This window comes from Pogonomyrmex barbatus, unplaced genomic scaffold (genome assembly GCF_055798465.1).
Source record: "Pogonomyrmex barbatus isolate J1 unplaced genomic scaffold, ASM5579846v1 scaffold1, whole genome shotgun sequence".
Taxonomy (NCBI): Eukaryota; Metazoa; Arthropoda; class Insecta; order Hymenoptera; family Formicidae; genus Pogonomyrmex; species Pogonomyrmex barbatus.
The window spans coordinates 24,017,938-24,036,442 of record NW_028297098.1 but is presented as its reverse complement, the minus strand read 5'-3'; the positions used below and the strand labels follow the sequence as shown (position 1 = coordinate 24,036,442).

The following is an 18,505-nucleotide window of genomic DNA, read 5'->3' as shown; positions in this document are numbered from 1 at the left end:
TACTTTGTTGATTAAATTATTTAAAAATTACAAACAATTACAGATACAAATATAAAATACAATTATATAATAAATATACAATTAATGGGCAAATTGTTTAATAAAAGTCATTTCATCGAGCTCGTGAATATAATGCATTAATAGTACGTATATCAAGCATTTACTTCATAAATTTTGAAAACAATATATTATACATTTCTGAAATTTATTATGCGTATTTATTTTCATTCTTATCGTTAAATGATTTTCATTCGTATCATTAAAATCACAAATCAAATCTCGTTTTAATTTCCAGGAGGGAAAGGTCCTTTTCCTTTAGGCCTGTTATCATCAACAATTTTTCCGGGCACACATTTCTTTAAATATCCCATACACAATAAATCACGACAGCATTGATCGGTGACTTGACACTGTAATCACAAAAATTTATTATATAACAAAGTCATTCATTTTAAACGTATTATCCATTATTATTTCATTATAAATATATAATCACGAGATTAAAAATGATGAAGTCAAAAGATTAAGTTAAAAGTATATAATATGTACTTAGGTTTCGTATAAAAGAAAGCAAGCATTAATATAAAATTATCTTTACTTTATTATACTTACATATCCAAGCCAAGGAGAACATTCAGGTTCCTCAGCCATTATGCCGGTAATACCGATCATGACGATCAAAGTGAATATCAAGCACTTGTTCATTTTGATAGAGAAAGCTGCTATAAATGTTTAATTAAAAGAAAAATTAATAATATCTTATTAGATTAATAACGATATGATATGGAATATGAATAGTAAATGAATAGCAAATGGATGGAATAGTAAATGATATCAAATAATTAAAAAAATGATTTATTTAACTTTTATGCAATGGATGTAAAACTCTGTTCAAATAATATTATTTACATAATTATTTAAATGAATAGTAAAAATGTTTAAGATTCAAAAAACACTTATGACTTTAAAGAAACACGTTCGACTATGATTATATGACAAATTCTCATGAATTTATAGAGCAACTACGATAATCTTATTTGAAATTGAAATCGATAACAACTGATAATATGGCAATTATTGGTACATTCATTTTTTTATTTATAAATATCGTGGAAAAGATATGGATCTGATAGTTTACTTAGCCTTATTAAACATTTTATCTGCTCAAAAATATTTTACAAATATGAAAAGTATTTATCACGATATAAAAATTCAAATGCCATGTTTCGCGTTGTAGTTTGTTAGTCTTATAACATTTAAATAGTCTTATAATATTCGAAAGTTTTTTTGCCTAATCTATATTTTATGTTTGCAAGTATAACATTATCATATTCTTCGTCATTAAAATACAAAAGAAATGAAAGTTTTACTTATATTTTAATAATATTTATATTATCAATCATATTCATATTATATTTAAATAATTCAGTCGCAAAGATAACATAATGTACCATATAGTATATTTTTTATATTTTATATTAATCTTCATTACAATTATATTGTTGAACAGTCTTGTTAAGCAATCTTTTTTAAAATTAGTTCTTTTTTATCTAATGATAATATTTGTCAGAGATACGAGTTTTTTTACACACACTAGAAACGTATATATCCCATTAAATGTGAAGGAGTTAAAAAAAAGTTATAAATAAAATACTTACTAATTTCGCAAGAAGATCTTGTGCGATATGATCTCCATTAATACTCTGGCCCAAATATATATATTCAGTTCTGTGTATTTAGCTTATCTCATTAACATGTGCAATTTATGTCGCGTAACGCAGTACAATATTATCAGTTTATTTTACGCTCATATATTTTCATATTTGTGTGCATTACATACGACTTATTACTTTGCAGCCTTAATAGAAATTGAAATATTATGCTTATTCAAGGTAAGGAAAAATGTAAAGTATACGCTAAAATACGTTGTTTAATAATGATAAGAAAGTTACTTAAGAAAAAAGATATTTTATAACGTAACCATTTTTAACACACATGTGCTGAATATGTATAAAGTTGTAAATTGATTCGATAGTTTAAATTATTTTTCATGTCATACTCTATTTTCTTACACAAAAAATCGATTGTTTTTTTAATAATATATAATATATAATAATAAGTGAAAATGAAAAACACTCAAAATAACAATATAGAAGCGTAAAAGCAAGTATTTCAAACATCTTCCAAATATTATGTAAATTTGGGTTTTTATTTTCTGATAAAGACTGATCGCGTTAAGTTATAAACACAAAATTAACGTAATTAATGTTTATCGTTATGCGTATTGAAATCAAGCAATTGGTATAACAAGTTGTTATGTACAAATTGTTATGTACAAATTCAGGTTGCTAAAAATTTAATATATTTCTTTGTATATTAGATTTATAAACTGTCTTAAGAAGAAAAAGATTATTTAACGATCAATTTTAACGTATTTATAACATCGTATTCACTTTGTACGATTACATGTAAAATTAATTCGTATAAAAAAAAAAGTTAATCTCTCATTATTTTGTATTATGTAATTTTGTACGATAATAAACAAATGTGTATGTTGAAGAGAGAATTTTAATTATTACATGCATTCTCATTTCTAATTGTTAGATTTTGGGTTTATAAAAATCAAAAAGGTGTTCCATAAGATAGCGAATTTGAAATATTTTTCCAATTTGCAAGATTTTATTTTATTGAGAACAGAGGTAGAGAATAAAAAGTCTCATAATTCTTTGGTATAGAACCTTGAGTAGATTAGTTATAAAAAATTTATCACGTAAAAAAGAGATATGTCGTAATATATGTATTAAACATATTTTTACGACGATTTATCTTAAATTTTTAAGACAAATTAGCCTTACTGGTCATAAAAGTAGAATTAATCACGATCATCTCGAATTATATTCTTTGTTACAACAAATAAAAGATATGTTTTAAATGATGATATTCACACGTTCACGTACGCAGCTGACGGTCTTTACGTGCAATTCAAGAAATGTGATAAGTGTAGAATGATTAGCAGAAGTCTGAGTGCACTTTTGAAAATGCCTTTAGTAAGTATAATAAAATATGTAATTATTGCAATATTCACATAACTAGGTAGGAATTACTAAGAGATATTTAAAAAAAACTATGAAATCTTTAATTGACGGAATAAATTTATTGATTAAATTATAGAATTCATTGCGCATTTAGTAAAATCGATTTCAGTAAAAACGATCTCGTAGCTTAGATACTATCACTGAAGCGCGTAATTAACTTTTCAAGCATTGTGACGTATCGATTTCCATTGCAAATTACAGTCAGCACAGCGTATCGTGATAGAAACGACACACATATATATATATATATATATTTATAAATATACTATAACAGAACATTATATAAAACAACAAGCGTTTTGGCTGCGGCCGCTATTGACTCGATTTCTCTTTTGTAATGTATACACTCTAATAACAATATATATATAAAACATAAGTTAACGTCATTTTAAATATAGCTAATTAACTACTAACGATTATTTTACATTGCTATATCATTTTCTCGTTTATGAATACAATAGTAAAAAATTGGCTAGTTTGGTAGATAAAAAGGTACGAATATTCATTGTACATCGTTTATCGATTGACTTTCTTGTGCGTTTTCGTTTTCCACCTGCGTAAAATGAGGTAGTTCAGCCTTTGTAGCCAACTCCAACGCGTGCATCCATCTAGAAGTTCCATAATATTAACAGTACTTACTCTTTTACATAAAATATATATTGTTCAAATCATTTACCCACTTTTCTTTATCCTCCTGAGAAAATGCTTGGAGATAGTAATATTTTCTCGAATGATGCATCTTAAATGCTCTTATTCGATCTTTTGTGTTCAAGGGATCTTCATCGGGTAGTTTTGTACCTTCCGTAACCATAAAGCCTGGCATAGGCGTCGCTGTCATTGCCATACTCTCAGACTCTGATTTAAATGAATATAGAACAAAATCAAAGTGCAATGCGAACCATCGTTTTGTCCAAGGCTTACTGGCCTGAGTCTTCAGTAATAGGTATCCAGATAATACTGATGACGCACTCGCTGATACCTGTAACAAACTTGGCACTGGTCCAGACGGTGACGACGGTGATTTAGTGAGCGGTTGAGTGAGCGCGGAATGACATAATCTGCACACTCTCATATTCTTATTGTCTTCAAATAATAATTTCTGACTTGAGCATTTACTACAAACTACCTGGAAAAAAATAATACGTATGTTCAATAATAATTATTATAAAAAATAACGATAGATTAACTTTAGTATATAATACTCACTATTCCACAGGCCCGGCAATTGTGCTTTCGTTTCATCACAGAAAAAATAACTTGGCAAACCATGCACTTGGTTATATCATCAGCTTTAACCAAAGAAGTCTTAACGTTACCAGTTTTGAGACTGGCCTTGCGTCTGATGATCTCTTGCATCGTTTGGAACAGTGCATCCAACCATGCTGCTTTCTCCGTGGCAGCGTGTGTATATAACTCGACGCTTTTATTTTCGTCTCGTATATAAAAAGTATTTGCGGTTTCTAGATTGTCTCCTTCAACTACTTGTAAATTTTCCACCATAAATTTAGCTCTTAATCGATACATAGGACCGGGTATCAGTCTTATTGAGCACAATAATAATAAATCACTAAACTGGAAAGAAATAAATAGCTCTATGAAAAAATCTCCATATAAAATAGATATTATAATATAATGTAACAATTATGTAATAATTACCAAAAACAAATGCCTCTCTTGATGATCACCGCTACGTGCTGAAATTTTCACTATACGTCCCTCTTTTATTAATTCACGAGTCGCACTGACTAGATCAGTCGCATCATATATACTTTCTTGAATTTCCAAAAGTTTTTTAAATTTATCGATTTTTTTCATTGCCTCGTTCGTATGATTCGCAGCGGTAGATACTAATTCCAGAGCTTCTGAAATTTAACATTGTATTTTCTAGTAAAAATCCTCATACATTATAATAAATCACAAAAATAAGATACATTATTATTTCGGAAAATGTAGGAAATATATATAAATTTACTTTTTGTGTCTTCATAATCCGGATTATCCTCAGTTAGATTTCGTAAATAATCTTTAAGAAGCAGTTCGTATCGCGGCAGCCTTTGTATCGGACTCAACATGTGATGTGCTAACGATAATTTAGCGCATTCGTCGAGCTTTTGAATTTCATTGACAATTGCTGCAAACCTGGGAACTTTATTTTGCAGTCCGTTTATCAAATTCATGGCGTAATCAAAATTTTTTACGTATTCTGTATACATTTTGAGAAAGGGTGCAAAATTCTTCATTATATCACCGATTCTTGGATTTGAATCCCAACATTGCATTCTTTCCTCAAATTGTGGTAAGAGAAAATCGTTGTGAAATTTATAAATAGATTTAATATTTGAGAACATGTGCTGGACAGTCTCTGGAGGGAACATCGGATGTGCTCTGTTTTCTTGATCGACTCTGAATTGGAATACTTGATCGATCAGATGTAAAATGTTGACATAATTTTTTTCAGTCGCTAGTAACTCTTGCGCCACACGCAACGCCTTTTTCCGCTTCGAATCAGGGGAACTTTTCTTCGCGAGCAGTTTAGGCTCTGATATCGACTCCTCCGTATGATCGGCCACGATGGCAGAGTCCGTTTCCGAAGACCTTGCTTCCTCTGATTCTTCCTCGCTCTCGGATTCGCTTACCGCGTAGGTACCTAATGTATACTGATGAGACCTCCTCTCCGAAGCTACATACCTGCGTTTGTTTTTAAAGATATAAGCTTTAAAATTTTTTTAAAGCAGAGATAAATTAACATCGCTTTTATCATCAGAGTTTACACACACCTGCTACTTCTATATTCTAGGACACTATGTGACATATAGGACGTTTCTGTTGAAGTTTCCTCATGCCTCGTGATATCGATGCATTCAGCGGGCGTGGAAGCGGACATAACGAACGATTGAAATCGCGGGAAGCCGCCGAAACTGGCGATCCTATGGAAGGAATGTCTGACGTATCGTTGCTCCTCGACACTTGTTGCCGTGTCTGAATCTTGCGAGTTTCCATTTTCGCTGGTCGTACTCTGTTGCTCCGGCAAATGTGTCGCTTTGGAATGTTCATTCTTCTGTTGAAATTCCTGCTTATCTTCCGTGATTTCCAAATCAGTGTAAAATGTGCTGGTGGGCGAGTTGTTTTTCGAGCCGAACATTTTGAACCCGTCGATTATTCGACTACTACCGTCTCCAGGCTCTGGGAATAAGCGCGTCATCCAGGATGAGATGTCCCTCAGCTGACTTCGTTGCATCCTACGGATCAATCACATTGTTAATTGTAGACAATTATCGCGTGTCTTGCACACAGAGACAATTGGCCACGAATGGAAAAAAAAAAATATGACATATGGCATCACGCGCATCACGAACGAAATTAAAAATAAAATACAACATTAGAAAAATGACGAATCAACTCGTTTGTAATTAACTTCCATAATATTTTACAGCATTACAGGTTCTTCAAATAAATAATTGTAAATCATCACAAACACACTGCAATACCGCTAATTTTTTCTTTAAGTTTTCTTAAGTTTTGTTGTCAATAAAGGAACATTGTTCACGGATGTGTTATTCGTATCGCAATGCTGACTCATTAATCTACTCGACATAAAGCTGAAACATTTTTCTTCTTTACGACGATAAATCACGCTGTTAATCCATGTTCATGTTATCGCATCGAAACTATCAGTCGTATTTCAAATTTCAAGTTATTTTTCAATGTAAAATATTGTATTTATCAAATGGATGTTACGACTTCGACATCGAAATATATATTTTCACCGTCGACCGTGGTAGTTCCGAAATAACGAGCGCGCGATAGATCTATCAGGGGGACTATTTAAAAACGCATCCTCCTCTTAGATCGATCCATTACGCTAAAATTAACGTGTCGGTGTTCGTTCCAGCATGCGAGCGAGAACGCTCGCGTCGGCATCGCTAATTGACACTCGGCATGCTACGAGCAGAACGAACGAATAAACGAATAAATCGAACGAATGTGAGTGAACGAACGAACGAATGCATACACACGTGTCTAGAAATGCATGTAAACACGATTCCGTTTGGTGTACTCGCGTATCTTCACTTAAGGCGCAAGAAACAGAGCTTAATTTTTCACAAAGCGCAGAAATAATTTTCCTAAATTTTCCCTCTATCCTGGATGAGATAGAGTGACTCAGACGCGTAGATCGAAATAGAATTCACGATTGATGCTTCTTCTACAATAATCGAGGGACTTTCGGAAAAATCTCACTCTTCCAAACGCTTAAATTTTCAGCTTTAATTTGGTGATGAATATCGGCGTGCCTGCAAAATGTTCGATCTTCTAACAATCAATTTAAACATCATATATAATAATTTTGAAGGCTCAACAAAATCGTGTTCAGATCTGTATCTAGCCAAATTTTTAGGATTTCCAAAAGCAAAAGCAAAAGTGTTCTTTCCATATAGGCTCGTCGTTTTTCTCACATACATGTGCAACGTAAACACAGACGACTATTATTATCTTATATCAACGCATCGGCATCGTCAGACCAGCAGTGAATGTACGACTATTCTCAAACGATTAATAGGCCGAGATTCACTTTAAAACAGCTCCGAACGTGGTTTTCCACTTTGCACTTTGCGTCCGTCCTGTTTCCTAGTCGTGACTAGAGAAGTGGCGACTTATCTAAATTTATTTATAACAGAAGTCCAAGGCGCAAAATCGTCCCCGTAAAACGGAGAACGTCGTGATCTTCAAGTGATCAGATTGATAATATCATTTAAAATAGCAAGATTTAATTTATGTTTGTATATCTGGAAGAATTTTAAAGTTTAAATAAAATAGACCTGTAATTTGTATAATTAATTTTGTATTAAATATTTAAGATAAACTTTACAAACTATACTCGTATCCAATATTCTTTCATCCAATATTTTCAAGTCTTTGATTATAAAATCTTAACATATTCCGACATATTCATTAGTCTGACATTTTGTTTGCTGTTAAATAAATGTACGTAAATGATGCAGCCGAGTGAAATCTGAGCGAAATCCAATTTGTAATCTCTAAAGCGATTTAAAAAATTATCAGCAAATAAATTTACACATAGACTAAACAAACAAGTAGTTTAAGAAATGTTCTAAAAAAAAAAAAATCAGATAAATTTTCACAATTTGATTTCTAATAGTAGCATTTAATTTTCTTCCTTTTTCAAATAAATTTCTCTTTTCAAAATAACACTCGCTTTTAAACGTAAAAAAGAAAAAAATTGCTGTTTAAATTAAAATGCAAAAAACATATATCTAGGATGTAATCGTAATTTGGCGTTCGGTTAACGCAAAGTTGATGGATTGATGGAGTTGGGCAGATCAAGCGGCAAATTACTCGTTTACCTTCAACTTTCAACGGAGAATTGAGAAGAGCGCGAGTCAAAAGAATTTGTATCGCTCGGCCTCGTTCTCGATCAATTTTCACGGGGGCATAGGACGTTTCGGCTCCGAAAATATCGAGTGCCGCCAGGCGAGAGATAAGGGTGGCAGGTGTACACGGGGGCCTCGTCATGAGGTACTACGCCCTTCGCGCCTTCCGAGGTCCTGTGCGACCGGCGCGGAGGTCCTGCTTTTGCACACCGCACACTCTCTCCCGCAGTTTTCGCGCTCGAAAATGAAACGCAGAGCTTGCCCATCGATGCTTCGCAGCGAGGAAAAGAGAGGGAGAGAGGAGCGAAGAGACGAGGAAAACAGCGCGGGAAAGAGAGAGAGAGAGAGAGAGAGGATGGAGGATGCTCGCGCGCTCAAGTGCCATCATTACCTCTTGCCTCGGGATCGCTGGTGGCGTAGCGGGACAGCAACAGGCGCACGCGGATGGGCGCGAGCATAATGATTATCGTTTTAGGCGAGGCGAGGCGAAGCGAGACGAGACGAGACGAGACCGGTTCTCTTTCTCTCAAACTTGAAATTCGTCGGGATCACCGGCGTCCATGGCCGCGCGAGAACAGAAACGAACCGTTCGGTCAGCGGATTGCCGCGTACCGCATCACGACACAGCATATACACGCGCCTCACGGTGATCGGCGATGTAAAACAATTCGCCGTTGATTTTAACGACGAGATGGAGAATCCAGAAATCCCCAGGTTATGATGAAGAAGAACGCGGCGTAGACGAACGCGCCGAGTTCGAACGAGAGCGCATCGGACGTTTGGTTTAAAATTACACGGTGCACTTGTCGATGTACGTCCAACGCGGAGCAGTACCAGCGATCAGGTACCACGATTTACACAGGTTCGTCTGTCGGATGCGCGTCGATACTCGGCTACCTTTGCGATGCCAACGACGTTCGTCGGCGTTGCGCGTAACTAAAAGGTCATTTTCGGATTACCATAATTCGGAAAACGAGAATCTTCATTCTATAGATCATCATCTATAGATAACGGATGGTAATACAGCCTCCGATGTAATTTTAAATAAAAAAAAATTCATATTGTTATACTATAGATACGTCTACGTATTATTATGGGCGTATCCAGGATTTGTTTGTGAAGTGCAGGATTTTATTGATTCTTAATACATAAACAACAATTTTTTGCATTAATTTGAATTGAGCTTTTTAGAGCTTAGAATATCTCCTCATACCTGATTATAAATGAGAAAAATATTAGATTTTGTAAATTATAACTTTAACTTCTTTTTAATTTTGAATCCCCCTTTCTCCCCGAATATGCCTATGCTACACATTAATTAGGATATAATTGACAATAGGAAATTATAAAATAGATATGTATTGTTAAGACAATTTACAAAAATGTATATTATTATTATTAATTCAAATTATAATTATGCAATCTTTCACAAAATTAATAATAAAGTACAATTAAAATATAAATTTTTTACTCGGAATATTTTGAAAGAAACACGAATTATAAAGATATTCTTATAACTTTTTTATTCTACATGAAAGTGCAAAAGAGTAATGATGATAAATCACTTCTACTGTGCATAAGAATTATCATAAAGCTTTATAATAAATTGCTAAATACATGATAATCACACAAGAGTTAGCTATATTCGATAATACGAATGTTGCAAGACTCTTGAAGCACATAAATGTATACGCATCAGACTATGAATAAAAATCATAAAATAGTTTACAATAGATGAAATATTTAACAACGCATATATGTACAATAAAACCTGAACCTTACTAGTAACACAGTCTATATAACGTTTTTTCATACAGCAATTAATTATTTCAACCGACTTCTGTTATTTATACACTGTCTTCTAGATTCTTTTGTACCCTTTGCCATTTCGCTACCATGCTCGACATCTCCTTGTGCTTTTTACTGTTGCTAATCCTTGCCTAAAGTTATGTCAAGTATTGATTATTTAATTATTCGATATACATTTAGTGTTATTTAATATTTTTTTTATTAAAATACATATTTAAACATATATTTCTAAAAAATTGTAATATTTAAAAAAAAATAAAATGTAAAATTGTTCTCTTTGCAAAGAACTGAAACATATAACTCTTGCTTTTGTACACATATACAAATTACTACATTCAATCTAATAATATAAATGATTGAACATGTAAAATTTATCTCTTACTCATAAATATTTTATGCTTTTAAGCAAAAAATGTCAAATATCAAAAAAATTAAAGAAATAATGTGAAAAATAGTGATAAAACGTCACCTTTTTTTTCTTTCGTTCTCTCGTTGTTGTGTCGTTAGATATAACTTCCGGTTCCGCTTCAGGCTTTACTTCTTCGACCGGAGTAGGTACTTGTTCTGTTATCGCGATAACAGTATCCTGATGCTGTCCCGTCCGTTCCGTTTCCGTTCTCTCAATTCGCGCAATATCATTGTAAAAGGAATCAAGGGCAGACCCTAAAGATTCTTTCGAGGCTTTGACTGGCGGCTTGGCGATGATTTTATTATTCGTATAAATCGGCGCGTATCCTACCATGAACTGAATTGCATTCTGTCCACCGTGCTTGTTTGCAACTGCGATTGTCTGCTAACAAATACAAATAAATAAATTATGTACAATTACAAATATAATATCTATTAATATTTAATCATAAAGATATACTTACGTTATGCAAATGTTGATGAAAGCTTGGATAATGGACGAATGGCTCCTGAAGCAGACCTGCTTGATGGCTCAGAATAGGTATCGTTGGATCAGCGATCGAAGGCGCGTAAATCGCGTTGCTTGGCTGTGACGCCGCGTTATATATTATCCCTTTTAAAGTGGCAGCTTCGTAAGACGTATCTGGTAAATCCACACCAGGAGGTAGAGGTTCCATACTTGCGTGATTTGGAGGTATCGAAGTTTGAGGTGACACAGCTACTTGTGGATGTGCATATGCCAAAGATTCTAAGGTAGGATTCACCACTTGCGTCGTTTCCAAAGTTATCCTATCTGTCAACAAAATATCAACAATTTTCCTTTATTTTATCTGTAACTATATTTACAGCATTAATAATTATATGTAATTATTCTCCTATAAAAAATGACTGTTTCATGAAAACATTAATAGATTTGTTAATAATATGTTAATAATATGTAAACACAGTAATTATAAATCCTATTTATATTACAATATTAATCATTCATCACCTTTGCTTAAACGTTTTCTCTTTGCGTCCAAGTATTTCTCATCGGGCTTCTCCCTTTTCTTCTTCAAATCTTTCTTCAAATCTTCTGCGAATATTCTCGGAGGTGGTGGTGGACTTGGATTAGATATCTGTGGCGGAGGTGGTGCTTCTAGAGTCGTAGGATGTCTATCTGCTACGTTTTCATCATCCGTTTTATTCTCGTCCAGCTCCTCAATTTGCTTTTCCTTTGTCTTTTTCGTCCCAGGTGATCCTAATGACAGAAATGATAAACAACTTATTAGTTTACTTCTCTTTTTTAATAATAAAGTATAGTTTATGCATGTAACATACCTGTGACTGATAATTCTTCCGATTCTGGTGGCGGAGTAGTGCACAATTCCATTTCCTCAGTGCCACCGGCAATACCGGTATCAGGATAAGTCCACTGTAATGTCCCAGTGGATGTATTTTGGTAGTAATACCGCTTATGCGACCTAGAAAAATCCCCCGACCAAAATGGGACACATGAGACATCGATGATGGCAGTGTCGTTTTCTATTGTAATTCTCTATGTTACATTCAATACACGCTTAAATAATGTTTCCGTGGTGAAACATTTGTCGCGGCGTACTCGCGTCATCGATTTCTTAAACGAAAGCAAAAATTAATAAAACATAATCTAGTAATCACTCCTACCTGCAATGTCGTGTCTCGTTTTTACTTGACGAAGGCCTTTGATTACAGGAGAGATGGGAGATGTAATTATGTAATTATCAGAGTGTGTTCTCTCGTAGGAGACATTAATGCAAGATAACAGCAAAGTGAAGGAGAAGTGAGGTATCGTGACTGAAGTGCAGGGAAAATAATGATGAAAATTAATCCTAATATAATATCTGGTTTATTTTCGAATTCAGTATGTTCCAAGAATTACCAGATATTGAAAAATATAATAGATAGGATAATACTTACGTTGTTGGTAGTTTGTTACCGAAATCGTAGTTTGTTACCGAATAGATTAACAAATTAAATTATAATATCAGATAAGTTTCTTATACACGTTGAAGCGTGTGTATAAAGAATAATCCTTTTTGCCTCCCATATTTTATTAAAAAACTAAATATATCTAGTAGACAAATGTATATATTTTATAAAACTTTACAATATTCATTTGTTTTGATAAATAGCACAAAATTAATCTTCGCGTATAAATATGAAATATCTTTAGTTAATATCTTTAATTAATAATTTCCTTTGGCATTTAAATCACACTTATTATTCGTATAAATCGTATTTCGTATAAATGGAAAAAAATTATATTTCTTTATTTTAAATAATTCGATCGTATCATTGTTAAAAAAAATAGTAATATAAAATACTCTATCAATTACTTTCATAATTCACCAAAGCGATACATTACAGCTTTTATGCTATATATCATTTATACATTATTATGTTAAGCGCAAATTGTTAATCCTGTTGCAATTAAAGAATATATAAGTTCTTTCAATTTTTGCATGTTGTCTTCTTGTCTTCATTTCAATAAATTTTACTTTGATTTCGCACTTTTCTCATAATTATTCATGCCACAAACATATCCTAACTCCAAGTAACATTGTTACTCGATTATCGTAACATGTATATTAAAGTATAATGTCACTCAGCACGTATATTAATTATCACATTGACGATATCACACGACCAAAGGCTTCCTAGGCTATGTAAAAGACGATCACTCAATTTAGCTTTAGCACTAAGAGAATATATTACACCTCTGAGAGACCGTGATTTTTAGAGATATCACCTTCACTTAAGCTAAAAAAAAGTGTTGCGTACGAAATAATAAAAATATATCAGCTGCATCATTATTCTAAACTAAAAGAAAATGTACCTACATATATTAAAATCATGGTATATAACCATTGTATGTAATACAACATTGGTTATTTATCGTGAATATTACTAAATTAATATTTATGACCTATTTCAGTTTGAGTTAATTTATAACAATATATAGATAGCAATTGAAAAATATATAAAATATATAAAATATTTGAATGTATATTAAATTATGAAATGTTAGAAATTTGTTTAGTATGTGTCTTACAAAAATTGTCATAAATATTAAACTGTTCAATGTTTCTTTGAAATTAATACTAGATCAATTAACTTAAATTTGCACCTATACAAATTCTCGCTAAAAGTAAATAAATCTTTTTCAATGATGAATGAAATCATGTAGCAATACATGGCAATTGTATATGTACTGTATATATATATATATATATATATATATATATATATATATATATATATATATAAATATATATTCATTGTACATATATATGTTAATGATACATATAAAGCCATTGAACATAGATATTATATGAGGTACCTATATTCATATAAAAAAGTGCAAATTGCATATGGAATACTGTACCTATCCCATTGGCATAGCCAACCAGCTGGTGCCACATCTTGCTCTAATCTTTCCAATTCATGATTTGTACTTGTTAGCCACTTTTGAAAATAATTGTCCTCTAAGCAACCTGCCGTCCATGCAGTAGATAATGTCTGTAATAAATGAGAACAATTTAACAAATATTAATAACATTTAAATTAGTTATTTTAAATTTGTTTCAAAAATATAATAATATATAATAAAATAGTACGTATAAAAATATTTACTTGTAGTTGAATTTGCATTGTATGAACAGCAGAGACATTCTCTCTTCCCTCGGAAAGAAATTTTAATTTCTCCGTTATAACCTGAGACAAATCGTTTATTTCCTCTTTCTTCTTTTCCTCGATCGTATTTGATATTTTGTGTTCTATAGATATTTCTGAGTCGCATGATTCGTCTTTAGAATCTAATTTTTCTTCAGTCTTAATATTGTCGGACTGTTCTACTTCTTTATGTGCTTCATCGGATTCTTTTTGAGTCTCTCCTCCCAACTGATCTATATCATCCTCCTCGGGATTGCGTAAAGTAGTTTCACTGCTTACAAGATCACTGTTTTCATCTCGAATCATATTTTCTTGAGAAGTATTACTTTGTTTAACTTTATTGGATGGAACTATAACAATAAAATATTTTTCGTCAATATAAAAATATAAAATCTGAACATAAAAGACCAGACTATACGAATCAAGATAGATATCGGTGGCTATTAATATATTTAAAATAAGCTATTACAAACAATAACAATTTACATTTCGAGATAATCATATTAAAGATCGAAACGTTTGTAAATTGTTATTGTTTTCCGGTTTTTTTATATTCAGATTTAATAATTTCAAAAAATATGCAATTATTATATATAATCTACAGTTATACATAATTCTATAAAAATAAAATCAGATAAAAGTGTAATGAATACCATCAAATGCTATCCGCTTCTTTCTTTGGAAAGCTTTGCCACATATTTGCATGTCTTCTAGAAAAATATTTGTTTTAGATTTATCTTCTTCTATCTTCGATTCTTTCTCTCGTTCCGTTTTTTCATGGTCATTCTTCGTTTCTTGTACATCTTCATTACTGTCATTGCTTTGATCAGAAGTTTGTACATTGTCAGAAGCGAGAATATTACAAGTATTTTTTAATGAATTATTTACGTATTCTTCATTCTGTGCAATTGGAAATAAAGGCTTTATCTCCTGTTTAGATTTAACTTCCTCCTCTCCTTCTGAATCATCACCATCATAACCAGGTACTAAGGACACATTAATATCTAATTTTGGAACTATATTATGTGCATTAATATCTTTTTTATTCTTATTCCCCACGAGAAATTCTTTTTCATCTTGAATTATATTGCCTTTACTATCAGATTCGGTTGTTTCACGTTCGTTAAGTTGTTCAAGATGATTTGCAGAGTTTGATATGTCAGTCGAATCAGATTTGTATGATCGAAATAAGTTTTTGGTAGGTGATTGTATCTCTGTTGGGCAGAAGGAAGGTCCGATTTCGGTTTTTGAATATGATGCAGACTTTTCAGATTCAGATAAAGGTATTGATGTTTTATTTTCATCTGAAGAGTTTTCATCCTCCGAATCGCTTCCATCGCTACCAAAAGATGTTATCATTTCTATTCGTCTACAAAATAGAAATATTTTTTTTAAGGAGGTATAAAAAAAATTTTTAGAAAAAACACACATTATATATGGTATGTAATTGACATACCCGTCATCTGAATCGTCATCCTTCGTGGGAGATTCATTTTTAATTTCTGCTTTATTTTCCGAGTTACTTTTCTTAGGAATTTCATTATGCAGAAACCTGTTACGATTCCTTGCTACTACTTCTTGTGGTATCATGCCTTCTGGTATATTTATTTGCGATTGCCGATCTGCAACAAACATTCATCAATATCTTTCCTTAATATGAACAAAAGCAAAAAATTTGACATTTACATGCAATAGATGAAAAGTCCACCCAATGAGGTCCCTGGATGGAATGTTTTGTTCCAGATCCCATTTCGGATTGTTTTTTTAATAAGCGTAACTCTTCCGGCATGTCCCATGTTACCTCATTAGTTTCAATATGCCAATAGTAAGGATAACCAGTAGATTCATCGTAGCACTCTTGCCATACTAAAACATAGATATTTTTAAACATTTCATAAAATATTTATAATATACATTCTGCTATTTTTATCTATTTCCTAAAATCTTTACATGTTTGCTGGTTTGTATGATGTGAAACAGACCGTGAAACCGCCTTATTCACTGAACTTGTTTCATCAGTAACATTTGGTACAGGTTGTTCAGGAGCAATGAGTTGAATTTCCTATAAAACACATATTATGTAAAAATATAATTTTTTTATATAGAAAATATTCAAAAAATTTACTTACCTTAAGAAAGTCATTCACTTTATCATCCAATTTCTGCGTATCCCTCTTGGGATCCTCCGTATCACTGTCGGAGTTATATTGGCACAACATATTTGCCAACGGATTGTTGGTCTCATTCGGTATGCGTTGTGCATTATTTATTGGCTTACACTTACCTGCAACAATTTATAATACAAATACAACATATAATACAAAAAAGGTAAAGCAAGTAATAACACACTTATTTAAATTAATAATGCATTAATCTTGATTTTTGTGAAATAAAATAATTAAAGGAAATCAAAATTGTCAATTTGCCAAATAAAAATATTGCTATTTACTTTGCGTGTGCTCGCCGTGATAATTGCTTTGCGGTTTATTGAGCGTCAAGACTGGCCTTCTCTGACGTCTCTTCATAGTATAAAAATCAACGATGTGAAGGTTATATACAACGAAGAATCCTGTAAGAATCTTGCAGCACGGAACACGTTCTTGGTCAACCTCGGCCTTTGCTCTTCACGTAGATGTGTATGCGGGCACATATCATTTATGTGAATTAATTAATGACGATGCATTTGTGACAAGATAATTATCGTACGAAACTTGAAAAGTTCGTATTATATCGTGATCTAACCTAAAAATCTTATATAGTTGTTTAAACACGACTGCGTGCTGCATGAAGTTAGCGTTGATTGAAATCTTACGTGAAATGATGAAACAGCGCTGCCTCCTGCTTCGTTCCAGTGCCGCCAACATCATATATTTTTTTTAAATTTCTCTGAAAATAGCTCCAACATTGTTTTATTAATATCTCTAGATTAGGTAAAGTTTTTTTTTTACAATTTTTAATATTTTCAGCGATAGGAAATCGATACACAAAAATGAAAATTTTAATAAAGCCAAATCTAAAAATTATAATAACATAACGAAAGATTATTTAGATTAGGCATTTTAAATGACTCATATTTAAATAAATTCACGAGATAATGTTTTGTGAAGAAGAAAAAAATGTATATTATATAATCATGTGCATAAATTATGCATATGATGTTTACTTATAATCATGTGCATAAATTTGCATGCAATGCTTGCATAAATTTTCATTTATCAGGAAATGACTAAATGCCTAGAAACCTTTTAGGATAAGAATTGTTTATTTAAATATATGTACATATATATATATATATATATATATATATATACATGTATACATATTTAAATAATAAATTTCCTTTCAACAAGAAATAAATATCATCAACAAAAAATATAATTGTTGTCATTAGCTGAATTTTGAAAAGCGCATATGCGCGCATTTATCTATAATTCATGTCGTATACCAATAACTAATAACAAAATACGCGCATATGCGCTTTACGGAATCTAGCCATTGTTTCATTGTTTCGAGAAATCATTGGATACAAATTTAGAGAGATGCATAATAATTATCAATTATCACGCTTAAACTCATTTATTTGGCAATAATGAAATGTAATAATAATAATAATGAAACGATAATATAACACATTTAAAGATAAGATTAAAAATATTGATAATTCTGTGTTAAAACTTTAACTTTATCTCGGGCATCGATATTAATTCCAGTGAATAAATAATTCCAAATTCAGTAACACGTGTCATCGAATCTTATGGGTTTTATGGAAGATCCCTTGACGTATATACAGATCGCATGCTAAAAATAAACGAAAACAATCAATATTCTTCGAAAATATCTGCTCGCTTTCGAATTATATTATATTTTTCCTTGATAATTCATAACATCAAAGCACTTGTTCAATCAAAAAAAAAATGTACGATATTATAATTATAAAAGAGTAGCTGCACTTAATTTTAAACACACTACATTTTATCGGAAACTTAATTTGAGATTCGGTTACAAGAATATATGGCCATAAACTATTTTTACCGAGATAAAATTATCTATAAAAATTTTTTTCAATGACGTATATTTATTATTTACGTTCAAAGATTTTTACATATGTTT

The 18,505-nt window shown here is 31.8% G+C and overlaps 3 protein-coding genes across 8 annotated transcripts; all 3 read right to left on the bottom strand.

Annotated features, from left to right (window-relative positions):
* Positions 1-195: 195 nt before the first annotated feature.
* Positions 196-2,347, bottom strand: LOC112553110 (uncharacterized). Of its 4 annotated transcripts, none has more exons than XM_025220141.2 (3): positions 1,659-2,347; positions 613-719; positions 196-410 (listed from the first exon to the last, which is right to left on the bottom strand). In XM_025220141.2, the coding sequence occupies exons 2-3, from the start codon at positions 703-705 to the stop codon at positions 285-287; spliced, it is 219 nt and encodes a 72-aa protein (XP_025075926.2). In that variant the 5' UTR covers positions 706-719; positions 1,659-2,347; the 3' UTR covers positions 196-284. The 4 variants fall into 4 exon arrangements, with proteins under 4 accessions (XP_025075926.2, XP_025075924.2, XP_025075925.2 ...); XM_025220139.2 differs by having other exon boundaries at positions 613-722; positions 1,659-2,340; XM_025220140.2 differs by lacking the exon at positions 1,659-2,347 and adding an exon at positions 910-1,021 and having other exon boundaries at positions 613-722.
* A 787-nt stretch (positions 2,348-3,134) lies between these two features.
* Positions 3,135-9,369, bottom strand: LOC105434355 (FYVE, RhoGEF and PH domain-containing protein 4). Of its 2 annotated transcripts, none has more exons than XM_011650054.3 (7): positions 8,877-9,369; positions 5,873-6,334; positions 5,068-5,783; positions 4,752-4,957; positions 4,302-4,667; positions 3,776-4,221; positions 3,135-3,703 (listed from the first exon to the last, which is right to left on the bottom strand). In XM_011650054.3, exons 2-7 carry the CDS (start codon positions 6,331-6,333, stop codon positions 3,598-3,600), a joined length of 2,301 nt encoding a protein of 766 aa, XP_011648356.1. In that variant the 5' UTR covers position 6,334; positions 8,877-9,369; the 3' UTR covers positions 3,135-3,597. The 2 variants fall into 2 exon arrangements, with proteins under 2 accessions (XP_011648356.1, XP_011648357.1); XM_011650055.3 differs by lacking the exon at positions 8,877-9,369 and adding an exon at positions 8,459-8,851.
* Positions 9,370-9,989: 620 nt separating this feature from the next.
* LOC105434356 (uncharacterized) lies at positions 9,990-17,216 on the bottom strand. 2 transcript variants are annotated; one of them, XM_011650056.3, is made up of 13 exons: positions 16,845-17,216; positions 16,525-16,679; positions 16,346-16,457; positions 16,082-16,261; positions 15,852-16,017; positions 15,049-15,764; positions 14,357-14,745; positions 14,109-14,242; positions 12,023-12,165; positions 11,694-11,942; positions 11,167-11,495; positions 10,764-11,087; positions 9,990-10,425 (listed from the first exon to the last, which is right to left on the bottom strand). In XM_011650056.3, the coding sequence occupies exons 1-13, from the start codon at positions 16,918-16,920 to the stop codon at positions 10,333-10,335; spliced, it is 3,066 nt and encodes a 1,021-aa protein (XP_011648358.2). In that variant the 5' UTR covers positions 16,921-17,216; the 3' UTR covers positions 9,990-10,332. The 2 variants fall into 2 exon arrangements, with proteins under 2 accessions (XP_011648358.2, XP_011648359.2); XM_011650057.3 differs by having other exon boundaries at positions 10,764-11,084; positions 16,845-17,215.
* Between the last annotated feature and the right edge of the window lie 1,289 nt (positions 17,217-18,505).